The sequence below is a fragment of the Musa acuminata genome, chromosome BXJ2-4, assembly GCF_036884655.1.
Source record: "Musa acuminata AAA Group cultivar baxijiao chromosome BXJ2-4, Cavendish_Baxijiao_AAA, whole genome shotgun sequence".
Classification (NCBI taxonomy): domain Eukaryota; kingdom Viridiplantae; phylum Streptophyta; class Magnoliopsida; order Zingiberales; family Musaceae; genus Musa; species Musa acuminata.
The window spans coordinates 25,012,868-25,032,622 of record NC_088341.1 but is presented as its reverse complement, the minus strand read 5'-3'; the positions used below and the strand labels follow the sequence as shown (position 1 = coordinate 25,032,622).

The 19,755-nt window shown below is 45.0% G+C and overlaps 3 protein-coding genes across 3 annotated transcripts; 1 reads left to right on the top strand and 2 right to left on the bottom strand.

The window, feature by feature from the left end:
- Positions 1-1,488: 1,488 nt before the first annotated feature.
- Positions 1,489-3,259, bottom strand: LOC135610160 (protein CANDIDATE G-PROTEIN COUPLED RECEPTOR 7-like). Its single transcript, XM_065104316.1, has one exon. It carries the CDS (start codon positions 3,008-3,010, stop codon positions 1,652-1,654), a length of 1,359 nt encoding a protein of 452 aa, XP_064960388.1. The 5' UTR covers positions 3,011-3,259; the 3' UTR covers positions 1,489-1,651.
- A 1,593-nt stretch (positions 3,260-4,852) lies between these two features.
- LOC135609059 (LOB domain-containing protein 1-like) lies at positions 4,853-5,957 on the bottom strand. The gene is made up of 2 exons (XM_065102145.1): positions 5,601-5,957; positions 4,853-5,472 (listed from the first exon to the last, which is right to left on the bottom strand). Exons 1-2 carry the CDS (start codon positions 5,886-5,888, stop codon positions 5,140-5,142), a joined length of 621 nt encoding a protein of 206 aa, XP_064958217.1. The 5' UTR covers positions 5,889-5,957; the 3' UTR covers positions 4,853-5,139.
- Positions 5,958-11,956: 5,999 nt separating this feature from the next.
- Positions 11,957-14,585, top strand: LOC103981839 (protein trichome birefringence-like 28). The gene is made up of 5 exons (XM_009398590.3): positions 11,957-12,660; positions 12,754-12,925; positions 13,014-13,213; positions 13,296-13,451; positions 14,007-14,585. The coding sequence occupies exons 1-5, from the start codon at positions 11,993-11,995 to the stop codon at positions 14,365-14,367; spliced, it is 1,557 nt and encodes a 518-aa protein (XP_009396865.1). The 5' UTR covers positions 11,957-11,992; the 3' UTR covers positions 14,368-14,585.
- The last annotated feature ends 5,170 nt before the right edge of the window (positions 14,586-19,755 follow it).

The window sequence follows — 19,755 nt, the reverse complement described above, 5'->3', positions numbered from 1 at the left end:
AAAATTAGAAAATAAAAAACACACCTAAGAATGCCGGAAAAAGCATACTTAGAATCTGAGCGAACCAATAGATTAGTATCGAACGAAGAACATCGGACTCATCTTCGATAAATTTAAATGAAGTACAACTTTGTTGACCAACAGTAATTGTTATCCTACTCTGCTTTGTTAATGTCTTCTGCTTGGTTCCGCAACATTTAGTACCGAAAAAGAAGAAGAATATGAAATTAGAAGGATGACATTACTATCAAGTGCACATACAATTCATGGACTTTTATGCCTTCTTCTCTCAGTGTCTACTAGTTAGTTCATAACCTTTGCATTTTTTTTTCTCCGAAGACATTCTGCTAAGCTTTGAAGAGAGTTGTTTACGATAAAAAATGAAAATTTATCAACAGATTCACAACAAAGAGAAGGAAAAGCATACCAAAACTTCTATGCATCAGAAGAGACCAACAAATAAATAAATAAATTGCGTTCCACAATCTCATTTCCTTTTTTTTTTGACAATCACTTGCTCAACAAAAAGTTTGGCTAATCTTGGTCCTTTAGCTTGGAAATTTCCCTCTAGTAAAGAATTTTAAAAGTTCCCTCGTAGCAAAGGTTAAAGAACAAAAATTTTCTTGTTCGGTTATATATACATGCCCTGTGGACAATAAGGATCACTACATATATATTTAGGATATAAAGAAAAAAGATTGCAAAATCAACAAACCATTATGCCAATGAATCAACAGAAAAAAACGTCAATTGAACTTCAGTATGAAAGGCATTAATAAATGGAAAAGCAAGTACACAGAAGAGTTTCAATAATCTTATTCTAGTCAAATCATTGTTTGAGCTCAAATTTTCACCCATCAATTCTCCTGTAAGGATTTTACCATCCTCCTTCACCACAATCCCCATCAGTACTAAACAGATTATCCATGATGCATAAGAAAAGAGTAACCATTGAAAGAGATATTGTGGGCTTCAACAAATCTTTAACAACCACTTTTATTCCAAAGCATCAAAACATAATCATGTGTATAATATTCAAAAGAGAGGGAGCAACTAAGCCCCATGTCAGAAGACCAAGATGGATCCTTGCACCTTAGATTCAATAGAAAAGATATCTAAATTAGGAATCTGAATATTTTAAAGTGATCTAAATTGTCCAAAGACTAAGATGTGTCATAAGAACTCCTACCCTCTGCATCAACAAACTCTATATTCTTACAGTTCACTTACCTTAATCAATCTATCCCATAGCCCTCGTCAAGTAAATTAGCCAAGCACTACAATATAGACTATCTTAAAAAACAAGAGTTATTTTATATTGTTCCTCTAAATATTTCTATTTAAAGAAATAAATATATGAGAGAAAAGAACACACATGCGATTGGAAATTTAAAATTCCATCTAAATATTCTTGATTTGTCCATGTAATGCATACTATAAAGCCTCAAACATAGAAGACTTTATACTTAAGCTCCATGACAGATCAAGTCAAAGCAAAAGAGAGCGTTCAGAGATTATCAAAGTGCCAATCAAACCAAAATAGAGTACAATACATTATAACCTTTTTTTAATCCTATAGCAAGAATATGAAATCACTGTGAAGATCGCACCAGGAAGTTCCCACATAAGTTCACCTCCTTCTCAATGTCCATCAAAGCTCAAACTCTTCCTCACGAAGTGCCAATTCTGCAGCTTCTTCTTCTTCTTCATCGAGCACAAAGTACTGGTTCCTCTCTGCCGGCCGAAACATATTGAACATGAATATATAGAACAAAAGGCTCACAGTCTCCTCAGCTGCCACACTCACCCAGCGGTACTTGTACGATGCTATCGTCTTCAATGCATACACAACAATCCTCGTGAAGTACAGATATCCAATCACAATGATGTAAAACTGTCGGAAAAGTGTGAGCTTCTTGAGGTTCCTCGCAGCCTTCCCATCGGTCTTCGATGTCTCCCGCAGAGATCTGATGGACCAGATGATCGGAAACAGGACGGCGCAGCAGCAGATGATGTCGATGAGGAGGAACACCTGATTCCATGTGACCCAGTCCTTAATGAATGGCCCAGTCTCGCCGATCACGACGGAAGCAATGTTAGCTATTATCTGGAGCGGGATCACGATCATCAGCACCTTCTTCTCACGCTCTTGGAGGAAGGGCTTGAGGAAGGACCACCCGGTGCCAATGAGGACGATAACAGTGAACAGGAGAACGCCTTTCAGGAACTGGAAGAGGTAGAAGGGGACGTCCCACCCGTGCGGGGTGCCGGTCTTCCGGATGTAGTGCTGGTCTTCGGCGGCGAAGACGAGGTAGAGGGCCTTGGTGAGCAGAAGCCCGGACATCAGATGGTGGATCCGGTGTGCGGAGAGCCGGTCCTGGAACAGGGTGAGGTAGATCCACAGGCCGAGGAAGACGGCATAGGCGACCGCGAAAAAGGTGTAGAGAGAGGGCACGGGGGACTGGCCCACGGAAAGGTAGTCGGGCGAGCCGTCAGAGCGGGCGTTGTACATCTCGGTGCGGACCGACATGGAGACTGCGGCGGCATCAGAGGCGCAATTTGCGAAGTAGAGGCTGTACTCATCTGGCTGGGTGACATTGAAAGAGTGGTTATAAGCGCCGGCGGGCAGCGGAGGGGAGAGATCTCTGAAGTTGAAGAGGACGTGGACGTATGGGCTCATGAGGACACAGTCGGGGTACGAGCTAGGGTTAGGGTTCTGCTGCGAGTAGTAGGCGGCCTGGATGAGGCTCTCATCGGAGATGAGGAAGAATCCAAGGAGGGAAGGGTCGACTGTAGGGGCGGCCGCGGAGGATGAGGAAGAGGAGACGCCCGAGAGAGAAATTGAGACGGTGCCGCGCTGGTTGAACCCGAACTTCTCGAAGAGGATGATCTGGCGGGAGTCGCTGGAAATATCTAGGGTCTTGATCTCCGCCTTGGAAGGATAGATCAAAGCAAGGAGGAGGAGGAGGAAGTGGAACCGGAAAAAAGGAAGACGGAGGGATCCGGCCATGGCAACAAAAATTATACGTTCCGACGGGGAGTCGACGGCTGTGGATCGCGCGGACGATGGAGGAGGAGGCGGCGACGGATCAGGGGATGGTGAACGATGGCTCCGGCGCGGGTGGTCAAGATGGTGGTGGTGGGAGTCTCTGGGCGAGGTGGAAGACGGAGTTGAGGGGTCTTTGTGAGGTATGTTGTGACAGAGGAACAATTTAGAGAAAGAAACCGACGTCGGATCCGTGATGATGGTTTGTGGGTCTGTCGGTGAACAAAACAAACGCTGCAGGGGCGGTATAAAGGGGAGATATTTGAGGATAAATTACACTAGAAATGGAGGTTTGGCGTTGACCACAGCTGGTTTTCTACGGGGTCTGGGGGGCAGACGATCGCAGCCGTCAATATCTCAAGCAATGGTCAGAATCCCTCGGGGTCTGTTATTGAAGTCACGGTCGTGGGTTGGAATAGCAGCTCTTTACGTGCTATTCCACCGCGTTTGCCATTTCTTAAACACTAAAAATCGAGAGAAGGCTCTTTGCCATTTCTCACGAGGTTTGAAGTAAGAGAAAAAAATATTATTAACGTTTTAATCAATCCAACGTTATAAGCGTAGGACTATTTAAGCTGAAAACATTGAGTTTCTTATGTGTTACCTGTATAAAGATGGAGATCGAAAAAATAATTTTAACTTTATCCTTCCAAAATTCAAATTAATAATTCAAGGTATAAAAATGTAGATGCGAATAGTCAAAAGAAGTTCTTTCCGTCTTTCTATATGTTAAAAGGTGAGATCATAAATAGTACGAATGAAGTTTGCGATAGAATGAAATCTACTATTCCTTTTTCATCATAAATAACAAGAAGAAAATTTGTGATTACCTTTTTTTTATCATAAAAGATAAGAAAAGTGTTAATGTGTGGATGTCGTCGATCGATGGGGATATTCCGGTTTGGTCTAATCCCAAAGACATAAAATCGTCTCGGATGTCTTCGAGAGAGTACGTGGGGATGGTGGAAGAGTAGGAAGAGGATTTAGTTAGCATTGACCCAAGATGCTTCTTGTTCACTTGGAGCAGGTTAAGTGTTGCTGCAAGGTACGTCTATGCTCCCACCAAAGTCCTTGCACAAGCGGTCAGTGTTGAGGGATATTTCCGACCCAACCCTTCCGATGGTAAAATTAGTAAAGTAATGGTCACAGTAATGACCTTGCCTTATATACTTAATCGATCGATGGAGGATGATCGATCGCTCGTCCCCCCGGAACCCCCCACATCATCAGGGGGCTCATTTATGTCGATGAGACTTGGTGTTAGGCGCCCAAAGAGGAAAGCTGGGCCACACCGTCTATGATTAATGTTTCTTGCGATCAAGCATGCAAGTCTTTCCGAAATCATGGTTGAGAGCGATGGGTCGCTAACGATAGACGATCCAATAGAGGGGAAAATCAGGAGAAGGAGCATAGTTGTCGTGTATCGATGATTGACTCATGTGACCTTTTCGGGATCACGCTCCAATCGACGACCATGGGAGAGAGGTAGCGTAGGCTCTCAATGTCTTGTTAACCGGTTAAGATCCCCATCATCAAGGAAAATTCTCAAAGCGTTTAATAATAATATTTATGAAATAATCTAAGAATAGTCTGATATTACTATAAATAAATTTGCAGGAAGAGTTGATATATTTATAAAATTATCATCTTAAAATTACTTTCCTCATCTTAGACACTAAATTTTTTTTTCAAGAATACTAAGATAAAGATTATCCTAACCATCAGCGAAGATTCGTTGGATACGAATAGTAAGATAGTATGGAGTTTGTCGGACACGCATACTTTTAAATTTTCAATGGAGTGGGTAGCAATGAACCGAAGTTGGTCTCGTCATCTGCATTTTTCACAAAATGTTTTAGAGATCCAACCGTGATTAATTCACACAATCACCGCGTACTCTTTTCGAGAAGAAGAGACGAGATGAATTTTATCATCCCCTTGCCGGCATGAAAGGTACAGAAGAAAGTCAAAGACCAAGATGAGACACCAGAGTCGTCTTTCGAGAAAGGACGGAATTCTTCTTCCTTGGAGAAAGGAATCACACCAAAGTCTACGCAGAAGCAGCAAGGAAATCACAAGGCCTCCCCCGCCCTTCATGCCCACAGGGATTCCTCCCACATGGAGGCCTGGCTGTACTCGTCTAAGGAAGAAAAACCACCACGATACATGTAAGGACTGTAGTGTTCCTCGAAGCCAGCGGGAAATGGCCACGGTTTCACGGAGAGGATGGATATGAGGTTTTCATGCTGTGCCTGCATGGCCGCCAGCTCGGCCCGCACCCGTGCCAGTTGGGACTGCAGCCCCTCCGCTTGTCTCTGGAGCTGGTAGATGATTCCAGCGCTCCCGTACACGGGATCCCTGGCGCGCGCGTTGGCCTCGTACACCAGGCTGCTCGCAGCATCTTCTCTCTGGATCTCCGGAAGCTCCTGTAGTGTCATGATACAATCGATCGAATCATTAACCGGATTGGAATGGGCGTGTACGGCTAGAGTTGGACATGGTATCTAGCTCAAGAGGCGGAATGCACGAAAAGCTAACGAAGAGGATTAATTACTTGCAAGAATTTGATGATGTTGCTAGCGCCGAACACTCGATGTGCGGTGGTGAACTCGAGAGGTTCGGTGGGAGGAAAATAAGGCGCGAGCACGCAGCCACCGGAGCATCGCCGGCGGAGGATCTTGCAAGCTGCACAAGGGCTGTGGACGACGGGAGGATGGATCGGCGGTTTGGGCAGAGGGGAGGTAGAAGGGAAAGGAGAGGAAGTCGAACGGCAGAAGGTGTTACTCGCGTCCATGGATAAGAGAAAGAGAATGGTGAGAGCGTCATGAACCAGTGAGAACATATAAAGGACAGGGAGGGAAACGAGAAGACAGGCTAATCCAAGTAATTTAGTGAGAAAGCTGACCTTAATTTAGTGGCCTCCCACATGGAAAATATTTTCTTTTCTGAAGTTTTCAGATGGAGTGAGTGTATCGATCTTTAAAATATGGTCACTAATTGACCCATGCAATTTCTACTCATACTCTTAATGCTGGAAGAATCCCCTACTGATTGGGTTAGACATTTCTGGTGCCAAGGAGTCAGCTGATGTACCTACTAGTTTTGACATTAATATGTCACCGGTCATAGAAAGGGAGGGAAGAATGCTTTGATTAATTAAAATTTGTTTGTTAGAACAATAAGCATCGAGCTCTATTTGCATTAATAAATAAAGCATATGGTTTTGCGACGGCGGAGGGCTGAGGCGTTTCCTAGTCCCTGTCAGAGGGAAGTGACTGCCGACCTAAACGCACAGGGTTTCGTCAAAATGTAGGTGAAGAGGCGGCTCGTTGTTTGGCACAGGAAAGCAACCGTTTATTTTCGCATGCACATACGAGAAAACAGGCTTCTTCTTCTTCTTCTTCTTCTTCTTGTCGCCGTGTGGACCTACCCATCCCCCCAAACTTCTTATCGCCATGCCATTTGACTTGCATCGATCGTAGGATCTTATTCTGGATGATTTCACATAATCCGTTCTGCGGAAACTACGAGACACGGGCGATAAGATATATGTGTTTCGACACAAACTGAGGATTCCTTGGCGATTCAGTGATCTGTCGCGTGTTTTGGTAATCCGCATGATGATGGATGGATGGTACCACGGAGTCCTCCTTTCCAAGGAAGGAACGGCCCACGCGGCATTTTAGGTTCACTTTCTTCTCCGACATCAGTAGTTTCCCACTCACGGGCGACGCTGTGTTCTTTACAGACGATACTACATGTGCTCGCACTCCATCTGTCTGCGTGCCGACATGCAATGTTAACCTCTTGCTGTGATTAGCTCCCTTCCACGCATATTGTCGGATGGAGGAGAAAACAAAGTAGAGTGGATTTACCAACTGGAGGCCATTTATATCTTACCAAAAGTCCAAGTAATTTTGGAGTATAGACTTAGTCAATCATCATCAAACCTGATGTGATGATAGGGGTTGAGACCCAAATAATGAACTCTAGAATGAATCTTGGGCTGAAAGCCTGTCATGTGCTTATATTGACAAGTAATAGCATTAGTGTAATCGACTATATATAATAGCATCAGTGCAATAGGACTATGCATGTTTATGTACTTTGTACCAAACAGATCGTATGTTTAGTCTACCATGATGATAAGAAATTTTTAACAAGTAATACTCTCTCTCTCTCTCTCTCTCTCTCTCTCTCTCTCTCTCTCTTTGCATGCCAATTCATTCAAATAAAAGTATCATGAATCTTGGTTTGACTGAGGCTATTTAGTGAATCCGTTTATTATTCCATGCTTGATATCGTGAGTGTATTCAGTAAAATTCTTGGAACATGTATCCCATCATCTAGCTTATCTATTTCTTATTGTTTCTTATGGCTGTGAGACATTATGGATTGACCAAATCGTCTTGTTCTTAATTTCTTTTGATTTCTTTCCTCTTCTTCCTCGAGTGTGATTGAATTTATGATGTGTCAACTCGAGTCATCGATCCAATGCTCTATCCACCAAATTGCTCGGCAGAGAACTACGAGGAAGAGAGCAACGGAAAGGCAAGGCTCCACCCAGGAAGAGACACCTTGTTGCGGTCCCTGAGAAAGCAAGAGCCATGAAACAAGAATTCGATCGAAACGCGACGAGATCTAGCGATGGGAGTATTCCACCGTCGTCCTAAACGAACAAAAGACTCGTGAACCATCTCATCTCCGACTATACAATTGATCTTACGTTCCAACATTCCCAAAATCTAGAGCAACGGGAGTTCACGTCTACAACATTGCATCTACCATAATATTATCCTCTTCTTTCCATCGGCTTCCTTACGAAGCAAATCAAAATTTCCAGAACGTAAAACTTGCACTCTCTTCTCTTAAACTTCAGAGCAGCGTATCACCTCTTACGAATCTTCACTACGAAAAAAAAAATTACACCTCATGCACCTCTGCATGCAAACAGGAAAGGAGAAGAGAAAAAAAGATACACTGTTGGGGATGGAGGGAAACAGAATACTACGATACGAGTAAAAAGAATCCTTTTGACTCAAGAAAACTGATGTAGTATTAAAAGCAGGAGGATTGAAAAGACACTTACAAGATACCAAATGCACACAGACTCTCTATCTTCCTCTTCCCAATTTCTCTTTCTCAATGTATCTTGCTAGATGAACTACGGTCCTATTTATAGGACCTAATGACAACCACCCTATAACTACTAGATCATAAGGTAGTTATTGAAACTACTAGATCATGATTAAGTGGTTATTGAAATAATCATGTAACCACTAGATCATGATAATAATCTAGATAGATAACTATGAATCATATCTCAACACTCCCCCTTGATTCATAGTTGCATACACGACATAAAATAAATATGCTTTCGAAATGGAAGTGATTTGGTGAGGATATCCGTAACTTGCTCATCCGTTCCATAATACTTCATTGTGATGGCTCCACTTGCCTGAAGTACTCTTTAAAGCTTCTGCACAATCACTATCAGTGAAACCAAATAATTTGCATTTAAATTTTGTTTTGAACATCCATTTTAACATGAACAAAATTTCACGCAAAATGACCCAAAACCATGGGAAAACATGCTGTCAAGCAGCTGTACATGCGGGTGTGAGCGACGAACGGTTCGTTGAACGAAGTTGTTGCGGGTGCGCGACGACCGTTCGTGACATTCTCCCCCACTTAAACTGTCGACGCCCTCGTCGACGCTTGTTGGTAGTTGTTGATGACGTCTTCTTCATGTCGCAAGGCGTCTTCAGGCTCCCAACTGGCTTCAGTTCGGGGAAGCTTTCGCCACTTCACCAAGTACTCTGTTTGCTCCGCTCCGTTGGGTAGCTTTATCTTGCGATCCGCCAGAATGGTTTCCACTCGCTTATCGTAGGAGGCTATGATGGGAGGTAGCCGAGTTGGAACACTTCGAGAAGCATCTTGCGGATCTGAATGGTAGGCCTTCAGGTTGCTGACGTGAAGAACGTTGTGAATTTTGAACCACGCCGGCAGCTGCAACTTGTAAGAAACATTGCCTACCCTGCTGATAATTGGGAAGGGCCCTTCATACTTACGTACCAATCTTTTGTGGACTCTTTTCCTGAAGAATTGGTGTGATGCTGGTTGGAGCTTTACCAACACCAAATCGCCAACTTTGAACTCCTGTGGTCGCCTTCCCAAGTCTGCCCACTTCTTCATCCGTTTTGCCGCCTTCTCCAAGTAAGCCCGCGCAATATCGGCATTTCGATGCCACTCCTTTGCGAAATGGTAGGCTGATGGACTACTCCCAGTATACCCAATTGCCATAGTGTGCGGAGTCGACGGTTGTTGTCCTGTGATAATTTCAAAGGGGCTCTTGTTGGATGCAGAGCTCCGCTGCAAGTTGTAGGAGAATTGGGCGATGTCCAACAGCTTCACCCAATCTCGTTGATTGGCACTCACGTAGTGCCGGAGATACTGCTCTAAGAGCGAATTTATTCTTTTAGTCTGACCATCCGTCTGGGGGTGGAGGCTTGTAGAGAAGTATAACTTTGACCCCAACAATTTGAATAGCTCGGTCCAGAAACGTCCCAGGAACCGAGCATCTCGATCACTAACGATATTGTGTGGGACTCCCCAATACTTCACTACACCCTTCATCATCAGTCTGGCCGCCTCTTCAGCTGAACAGTGTAGGGGAGAAGCAATGAAAGTTGCATACTTTGAAAATCGATCGACCACCACAAGTATCGATCCAAGTCCCCCTACAGGTGGCAAGCTTGATATGAAGTCTAAGGAAATGCTCTCCCAAGGCCTTTCTGGTACGGGCAATGGCTCCAAAAGTCCCACCGGCTTCCGCTGCTCCACCTTGTCTTGTTGGCAAGTAAGGCATGTTCGAACATACTCCTCCACATCAATCCCCATCTTTGGCCAGTAGAAGGCCCTCTCCACGAGAGCCAACGTTCTGTGAATGCCGGGATGTCCAGCCCAAAGGGAATCGTGACACTCTTTTAAGAGTTCACGCCTTAAATTGTCCACTCGGGGAACATAAACCCTATTCCCTTTTGTGTAAACAAGTCCCTCCTGGACCCAAAATCGTCGTGCCTTGCCTTCTTTGATGAGCTGCATCAGGATAACTGCCTGGGGATCACTATACAGTCCATCTCTGATTCGGGAAAGGAAGTTGGAGTGTAACCGACTTGTTTGGCCTCTGCCCTCCAGTTGTGCAGCATTCACGCACTCCACCTTCCGACTCAGCGCATCGGCCACGACATTCGCCTTCCCGGGCTTATATTCCATTGCCATATCAAATTCAGCTAGGAAGTCCTGCCACCGTGCTTGCTTTGGGGAGAGCTTCTTCTGAGTTTGGAAATAACTCAGGGCGATGTTGTCTCTCCTCAGCACAAATCGCGACCCGAGGAGGTAGTGTCGCCAAACTCGTAGGCAGTGGATCACCGTTGTCATCTCCTTCTCATGCACTGGGTACCGCCTCTCGGTCTCGTTGAGTTTGCGGCTCTCGTAGGCCACCGGATGACCTTCTTGCATGAGTACTCCACCAATAGCAAAGTCTGAAGCATCTGTATGGACTTCAAAGGGCTCTCCATAGTTTGGCAATTTGAGCACTGGTTCTTCCAGAACAGCAGCCTTCAGATCTTGGAATGCTATCTCACATCTGTCAGACCACTTCCAAGGCTGCTCCTTCTTTAACAACTCCGTCAGTGGGGTTGCCCGCTTCGAATATCCCGCGATGAAGCGTCGATAGTAGTTGACGAAACCAAGGAAGGATCTCAACTCTGGCACCTTCTTTGGAGTTCGCCATTCCGCAACTGCTTGCACCTTCGACTTATCCATCCGAATGGAGCCATCACCGATTCGATGCCCCAAGAATAGGATCTCAGTCTGAGCAAAGTAGCATTTCTCCCTTTTTACGAACAACGTGTTCTCCCTGAGAACCTTGAAAATCGTCCGAAGGTGCTTGACGTGCTCCTCGAGCGTTTGGCTGTAGACGACGATATCGTCCAGGTAGACGACCACGAACTTATCCAAATACTCCTTGAATAGCTGGTTCATGAACAAAATTTCAAACTCACGACGGAAGGTTTGAAGTTTTACCGTAATCACCCTTGATGAGCCTTGAAATTCATTTTGAAGTATCAACCGGGCTTGCTTTGAGGTTGTCGCTGCTGCAATTCTTGAGAAGATCGTCTCATGTACAACTTGTTGAATGAAGAACAATGCCTTTGAGTCATTCTTTCTATTCTCCCTTAGCCTGATTTCGTCATCTAGATCTGCATATCCATTCTCTATTAAGTCCCAAAGATCTTGAGACTTGAATAGAGTCTTCATCTTGATACTCCAAAATTCATAACTTTTGCCCGAGAAGATGGGGATAAGGGGTTGAGACACGGAATTGCCATTGAAAGCCATAATGCTCAGTTCAGATTGAAACTAGGCTCTAATACCACAAATGTTGGGGATGGAGGAGCAAGGAAGAAACAGAATAAAGATACCAAATGAACACAGACTCTCTATCTTCCTCTCCCCAATCTCTCTTTCTCAATCTATCTTGCTAGATGAACTACGGTATTTATAGGACCTAATGACAACCACCCTATAACTACTAGATCATAAGTTACTATTCGACACTTCCAAGTTACCTTTTTCCGACATTCTTATTACCATATAAATGATACCTGCGGTCTTGCTCTCTTCATGTCGATATATAATTGACCTCCCGTTACTGTTCTCTGTCGCACGGATCCAGGAAAACATGTTACTTCCGTCTCCGGTCTGCATAAAATTAATATGAAGACGACAAGCTCCGTGACAGAGAAACAGATAATTAGGCACCTAACCACAGGCAACCACGGCCACAATAATCCTGTAAACAAATCGCCTCTTCTTATCAGTTAAATAGACCGATTCCTCTTCATCAAGCCATAGACAACCACAGCCACAGCATCCACCATCATGCATTCCCTCCGCCGGAAGCCTGCGTTCGGTGCCTCGGACCCACCGCCGGTCGTGAAGCATGTCGGATCCTACGTCAGGAAACGCGGCAACCTCCCGGTCCTCGTCGTCGTCCTAACCATCGTCGTCTTTGCCTTTCTCATGTACGTTGAGGACATCGAGTCCCTCGCCCGACACTCCCTCTTTCCACGCAAGACGGACGAGGCTTCCCCTGATGAGATCTTGATCTCCAGCTCTGTCGTGGAACACCAAGGCCAACCTGCTACCCACAAATACTCCCAATCCAACCTGCCCAAGACTAAGACAACGAATCAGCAGCAGCAGCAAGAGCAGGAGGAGGGTAAGGACGGATCTAAGGCCCCAAAAGTCCAAGAATTGCCCATCACCGTGGACAACGCAGCTACCTCTGTCACTAACGTGACGGTGGCCAGGGAAGCCGGCCATGGCATCACACCGCCGTTCATCATCGGAGATGAGCCGATTGTTACGGTGCCGGATACATGCGATCTCTCGCGTGGCGACTGGGTCTACGACGACGTGAACTACCCGCTCTACCGCGAGGACCAGTGCGAGTTCCTCTCGGCACAGGTGGCGTGCTTGAAGAACGGCCGGAAGGAAGACATGTACCAGAAGTGGAGGTGGCAGCCTAAGGACTGCACCTTGCCCAAGTGCGTAGTACCTTCCGTTCGACTGATGATCCAAACGTCACGCAGGTCTTCTACCCAGTTGCTCATGAACTAAGTTTGGAATCTGTGTTCAAGGTTTGACGCGAGGTTACCGCTGGAGAGGCTGCGAGGTAAGCGACTAATGTTCGTCGGAGACTCCCTGAATCGGAACCAGTGGGAGTCCATGGTGTGCATGATGCAGTCGGCCGCTCCACCGGGCAAGAATGGTCGTAAAAGGGACGGCTCACGTATCATCTTCATTGCAGAGGTACCGGAGCATGGAGATATATATGTGTGCTTCATCCATGTTCGTGCATGGCAGTGGCACAAATGTTCCGATCTCAAATTTCTTGCAGGAGTACAACGCTACGGTCGAGTTCTACTGGGCGCCATTCCTGGTGGAGTCGAACTCCGACGATCCGCGCATTCACAGCATTGTGGACCGGATTATCAAGGCGGATTCGATAGAGAAGCACGCGGTGCAGTGGAAGGAGGTGGACTACCTGGTCTTCAACACCTACATTTGGTGGATGAACACAGAGAAAATCAAAGTCTCGTGAGTAGTAATTTCTGTGACAAGGGAGTTTCGTTGATGCTGGATTACCGTAGGACCAGTAATGGAGTTTTTGTGGTAGCAGGAGACCCTCGGCAAGAGATTGGACAGAGTATGAGGAGATTTCGAGGCCGCAAGCATACGAGAGAGTTCTGAGGACTTGGTCAAAATGGCTGGACGAGAACGTAGATCCAAAGCGCACGTTAGTGTTCTACATGAGCATGTCTCCTCTTCATTCGAGGTGAGTTGCATTTTTGTCCTCACCTCTCGAAGCTCGGAAGAACTGAGATGTAATTTGTAAGTGCTGCAACCACGCCAATAGTTCAATGTTCCTCGTTAGAATTGGGCATCGAGTAATCTGACAAAACCACAAAAAAAAAACATGTAACACGTGGATCTCACCCTCCCACCTTAGATTCGTCGGGGTTAAACTGCTGGCTAGCAAGTTAGCAACTAGTTATTTATATCATTTGGTGGATCCGACGTCTTAATTTGTCTTCGCACAAGCTGTTCAATGAGTCGTTCCAAACCCACAGCCCGCTACAAGCATCCCCCAAACAACTTGCAGAGGCTACCCCCAGCTGTCTCCGGTATCTGTCGTACTAAGCCATTTGCCAACTCTGGAAACTTGTCTCCCTGCCTCATGTGATCATATTAAATAATGTATTATTTTTATTGTTTTTAATTATACTTTTGGTATGAGTCTTTCCTCCCCACATGTGCATAATGCGTGGATTTGTAATATATTAGCATATATGTATGGAGCTGTTGACTACTACCATCTCGTACATAACAGGAGCTCGGACTGGGGCAACGCTGACGGAATCAAATGCGCAAAGGAGACGCTACCACTGACGAACATGACCGGAGTATCCTTGGGCACCGACATGAGCATGTTCCGTCAAGCCAAGAAGGCGGCGGAATCAACGTCGCGGGTGCCGGTCACCTTCGTCGACATCACGGCCATGTCGGAGTTGCGCAAGGACGCCCACACGTCCGTGCACACGACGCGGCAGGGGGCGGTGATGACGGCGGAGCAGAAGGCCAACCCGGCGGCCTACGCCGACTGCATCCACTGGTGCTTGCCGGGCCTGCCCGACGTATGGAACCAAATCCTCCTTGCCAACATCCTCTCCGCCGGCTCCCGGACGCATTGACGGCGGCTTCCCGGTCCCTCCCTTCCGCTGCCGGCGCCAAACGATCTTTGATTCTCTCTCTCTCTGTCTCTCATTTTCTTTATCCAGAGATTTAACACGGTGATCCAATTCTTTGCGGGATGGCAGCCGGAGCATTTGCAGGAGATTTACCCTGCTAAAGTGGATAGTATATTTCCTTGTCGGGTGGAGGAGCGAGCGAGTAAATTTCACGTTATCAAGTTTGATGAACGCAAATCTGATATATACAACATAGTGCTGACTACCATTAGGTATAGGAATTATGGTTTGGTGAATACGAGTGCAAGAAAACATGGACCATTTTATTACTTATGAGTTAATAAAACATGGACCACGTCAAGAGAAACTATCTCAAGTTGACATCCTATAAATTACTTTTCAACATTCCTTCCACCTTATCAATATTGTAGGCTCGCACCCCGGTTGGAGTTTTAAGATGTGAACTAACACACGTAAAAAGTTTTAAGCGGAAAATAATTAATTTAAAATTCTAGGACATGAAATATATGGATAAACAATGTCACAAAGTGTAAGCATAACAAACTAAAAAATATCTTGATAGGGATAATCGCACGCACCACCATCTCCCCCTTACCACGTGGGTTAAAAGACTGAACGCATAAAACCAAAGCACGGGGACCAAGGGTCACACTGCTTATCTCGACTTTAAAAAATGGACTCATATAACCCACTCCCGATTGATATATCAGCAAAAACCATATCTCTGCATTAATAACTGACGGCATGGTCCGTCTTCATTAGTCTTCTCTTCTTGACGATCGATGAAGGGACTACTCCTTACTTAACCCAAAATACTAAATAAGTCAATCTAGAAGCATCCCTCCCAACAGTTCATTTTAGGCACTAGGGGACACACACCAGCAAGTCGCCCTTATTAATACCTATGCCATACATGGTAAGGGAGGCATTGGTAAACACACGTTTAGGTCGCTCAGCGCTTAGGTATAAAAGTCAAGCCCTGGACCAAGCTAGGGCAAGCAAGCAAAAGAGATTCTTTACTCTCTTAATTCACTATTGATATTATTATCTTTCTCCCTTTTTGCTTTCCTAACTTATGTGTCGGAGGGGTCGAGTCGGGATAACCTAGCGCAAGCCTATTATGCAAGGTCATCGACGTAGCCTGGAGGCACAGTCAGAAGGCTACCTAGGAGAGGAGATTGTCTAATTCTCAAATCAAGCTTCATCGCTCAAAGGCTGAGTTGCTCCTGATAGCAAATAAAATTTTCCTAACTGTATGAGGAAATCTCTCTGCTCTGTTGAGGAAAATCCTCCCTCCTAACCTGTATAAATAGGGAGAGAACATCTTCAATGCAATACAACTTTCTTCCATAATCTGTATCTTCTATCCTCTTTCAACATGGTATCAGAGTCATTGCCATAAAGGCCACTTCTAAACATATCGAAGTAGGCCAGTCGCCCCATCGGACTCCACCGAATCTCAGCTCCTTCTCCTACTGCTTCGTGGATCATGACTCCATCTCAGTCGCTCCCCCCTCTGTCGCTGCTCCTGCCGTGACCACACCCGGCGTTGTCATCAGGTGAGGCGACAACAATAGCAGCATCTTCCTTCGTCGAGCTCTTATCACTGTAGTGTTTTCCATGGACGTCCTCCAGGATCATTGCGTTGGCCTCCTTTAAAGCTGAACAAGGGCCACCACATCGCGCCCTCTTCTCCTCCCTGTGCCAGCGACATTCTTTACTACCGCCTTTCCTTTGCCTCTTCCTGTAGAAGCAGAGCCATATGCTCCCCGTAATCTCGCAATTGCTCCGCAGCCAGTGACCTCTCCTCCTCGTTCCCGCATCTCGCTCGAGCAAGAAGTGTCGCTATCGCCATCCTTGCCGCATAGCCATCACTGCCTTCCTATGGCAACAGGAACGATTGCAATTCTTCTTCAACGATCCTCCTCCAGGAACGAAGGAACTAGGACGAGCAGTAGCCCACAATTTCTCCTCTATATCGCAGTAGCCCGCAGTTCCTCCTCTCTACCGCAGCAGCCCTCGCAACAGCAGCAACCCTCTTTGTCGTAGCAGTCGCAGCCGCTTCCATCTGTCGTAGTAGTAGCAGCCGCTTCCATCTGTCGCAGCAGCTTACTTCTCTACCGCAGCCGCAGTCGCTTCCCATCTACTGTAGCATCTTGCTTCCATCTACTGCAACAGCTTGCTTCCTCCGCCACAGAAGTTGCAGCAGCTGAGATAAAACTTCTCACAAGCCTCTTCCCTCATCTCTCTCACCCTACCTCCTTCTCCCTTCCATGAGATCATTCTTCAGTAAAAAGAAAAAAATCATAAAAAAAGAGAATCTGGGATGTCTTCATTATCTTCTTCTGATATTCCAGTTACTATGTCTGCAGGGCATCATAGTATTTCTCCTCCAAGGCTTATCTCCATCAATATTGCCACGCTAATTCTTTTCAAGTTATCAAAAGGTGGCAACTATGTATCTTGGCGGGTTCAATTTTCTAATCTATTATTTGGATACGACTTGCTCGGCTACGTTGATGGCTCCTTCAATTGTCTGCCAGCCATGATCAATATCCCCGGAGAACCCAGTCCCGTACCAAATTCGGCTCATAAACTGTGGCTGCGTCAAGATCATCTCATCCTCTAAGCTATTCATGCCTCAGTTGCTGGATCTATCGCTCCATTGATATCCTCATGTGGGACTACTACCGAAGCATGGTCTAAACTGCAAATAATCTTGGCGAATCATTCACGTACTCGCAAGCTCAGTCTTCTATCCAAGCTAATGGTGACCAAACAAGAGGGAAGTACTATCACTGATTATCTACAAAATATCAAAGTTATCATCAATGATTTGGCTTTGATAGGTCATTCCCTATGTGACAAAGAGATCATCATCCATACACTTAATGGTCTCGGAGACGATTATAAGGAGTTGGCGGGTGCAATTCAAGCACGTGACACGTCAGTATCATTTGAAGACCTCTATGACAAGTTGATTGATTATGAGATGTATTTGAAGCGTGAGGACAAACTACCCGGACCGACTATCACAGCTCAAGTCAGTCATAAGTTTAAGAGGAAAGATGCTCGGTACCCTCTGAACATCTCCAGAGGTTTGGCCAATACGCATCTTGATCCTATGGATCCCATGCGAAACCCCTCTTATCCTCCTAATCATGCCTTCTCGCAAAGTGGTAACTCTAATAATCGTTCGTCTTGGCATCTTGTCCCACCAAGCCACCAAAGATGGGTTGTCTGCTAACTGTGCGATAAAATCGGACACTCCGCTAAAGTTTGTTGGTTTCGACCCTACCTCCCTGCTTCGTCCTATTGGCCTTAGGCAAATCTCTTAACTACTCTGACGACTAACTAGCCCAACTGGATTGTCGATTTTGGAGCCTCCCATCACATCACTGCTGATCTTTAGAATTTGTCTCTTCACAATACCTATGACGGCGATGAAGATATCATCATCGGTGACGATAAAGGAATTTCTATAACTCATACTGATTCCACAACGCTTACTTCTGATACTACCACATTTACACTCGATGATTTTTTATGCGCTCCTATTTCTGTTTCTCAATTTTGCAAATATAACAATACTTCAATTGAATTCTTTCTTGATTCATTTCTTGTTAAGGACTTGAGCACGGGGGTATCCTTGGTCTAGGGCCCGAATAGAGGCAACATTTACGAATGGCCATCAGCTCCACAAATAACCCAGCCCACTGTTCATTCTTTTGTTGCGGCCCCAGTTAATGTGTGGCATCGTCGTCTTGGTCATCCCTCGTTCCTTATTCAGTAGAAATTACTTTCTCGTTATTCTCTTCCTATTTTTAAATCGTATAGTTCTATAACGCATTGTGATGCATGTCTTAGTAATAAAAGTCATCGATAGCCCTTTGGCTCATCTTCCATTTTCTCTTTAAAGTATTTAAAATTATTTATACAGATATTTGGGGCCCTGCCCCAATCATGTCTTTTGATAAATTCAGATTTTATGTCATTTTTGTAGATCACTTCACTAAGTATACATGGTTCTATCCTCTTCACCATAAATCTGATGTTTCGACCATCTTTCCCACTTTTTGAAAGTTAGTCGAAAACCACTTTCAGTCCATAATCAAAATGGTGTACTTTGATGGTGGTGGTGAATATCAAGCCCTGACATACTATCTCTCAGCTTATGGTATCCAACACCTCAAGTCTCCCATACATACTCCACAACTTGTTGGCTCCGCCGAATGCAAACATCGGCATATAGTAGAAACTAGGCTTACACTTCTCCATCAGGCTTCCATGCCTTCAAACTTTTAGACAATAGCCTTTCAAACTACCGTTTACCTTATTAATAGAATGCCTACGCCAGTCCTCCAATACCAGTCCCTCTTTGATACACTATTTCATAAAACTCCAAACCTTCATAAACTCGGAGTATTCGGTTGTCTATGTTATCTATGGTTATATCCCTATGCCTCTCATAAATTAACATCACGATCTAATCCTTGCATTTTTATAGGTTACTCTCTTGAACATAATGCTTTTCCGCTGCTATAATCTCCACACTCACAAAGTCTTTATATCACATCATGTTATTTTTGTTGAGTCTATCTTTCCTTTCCAAACTCATACCAATCCTACCATGTAGACTACTTCATTAACCATTCCTCACTAGCATATACCTTCGATCCAATTGGATGAGCCTCCCATGACATCATCCAGTTCCTCCTCTCATGATCCACACTATATCACTCCTCTAGTTTAATAATTGCCCATTTCCTCCATTTCTATTCTACTTCTTTCTTCTCCAAATGTTGGGGTAATTAGTTCAGAAACATAACTGTTATCTTTACCTCATTCTCGATCAAGTGATACTAATGTACCTCCACCTGACTCGGCTGTGCCAATGACTTTCAACCACTTATTCCAACAATACAACCTCATGATCCTGTAGTCTCCAACCATCCTATGACCACACGCTCTAAGAGTGATATTTTCAAATCATGTCACGTCCTCGACCTCCATGCTATCATAGATTCCTCATCCACAAACGTTGAACTCACCACCTTTACTTAAGCCCAAAAATCTCTACATTGATGTACCACTATGTGTGAGGAATATAATGCCATCATCCATAACTCAACATGGGATCTAGTATCCTCTTATTAGACACAAAACATCATCGGGTGTAAATGTGTCTTTCAAATTACGTGGAACCCAGATGACTTTGTTGCCCGATATAAGGCATGCCTCATCGCCAAAGGGTTTCATCAAAGACTTGGAGTTGATTTTACTGAGACATTTAGTCCCGTTGTTAAGCCGACTACAATTCGACTTATCCTGAGTTCGACCACCACTAAGGGCTGACAATTACGATAATTG

What these genes read in the sequence shown, in the direction of transcription:
- LOC135610160 (XM_065104316.1), bottom strand. Translation starts at nt 3,010, where the DNA reads ATGGCCGGATCCCTCCGTCTTCCTTTTTTCCGGTTCCACTTCCTCCTC.
- LOC135609059 (XM_065102145.1), bottom strand. Translation starts at nt 5,888, where the DNA reads ATGTTCTCACTGGTTCATGACGCTCTCACCATTCTCTTTCTCTTATCC. An exon ending in ACATCATCAAATTCTTGCAA is followed by an intron (nt 5,473 to 5,600) that starts GTAATTAATCCT and finishes ATGACACTACAG; the next exon opens with GAGCTTCCGGAGATCCAGAG.
- LOC103981839 (XM_009398590.3), top strand. Translation starts at nt 11,993, where the DNA reads ATGCATTCCCTCCGCCGGAAGCCTGCGTTCGGTGCCTCGGACCCACCG. An exon ending in GTATCATCTTCATTGCAGAG is followed by an intron (nt 12,926 to 13,013) that starts GTACCGGAGCAT and finishes AATTTCTTGCAG; the next exon opens with GAGTACAACGCTACGGTCGA. An exon ending in ACAGAGAAAATCAAAGTCTC is followed by an intron (nt 13,214 to 13,295) that starts GTGAGTAGTAAT and finishes TTGTGGTAGCAG; the next exon opens with GAGACCCTCGGCAAGAGATT.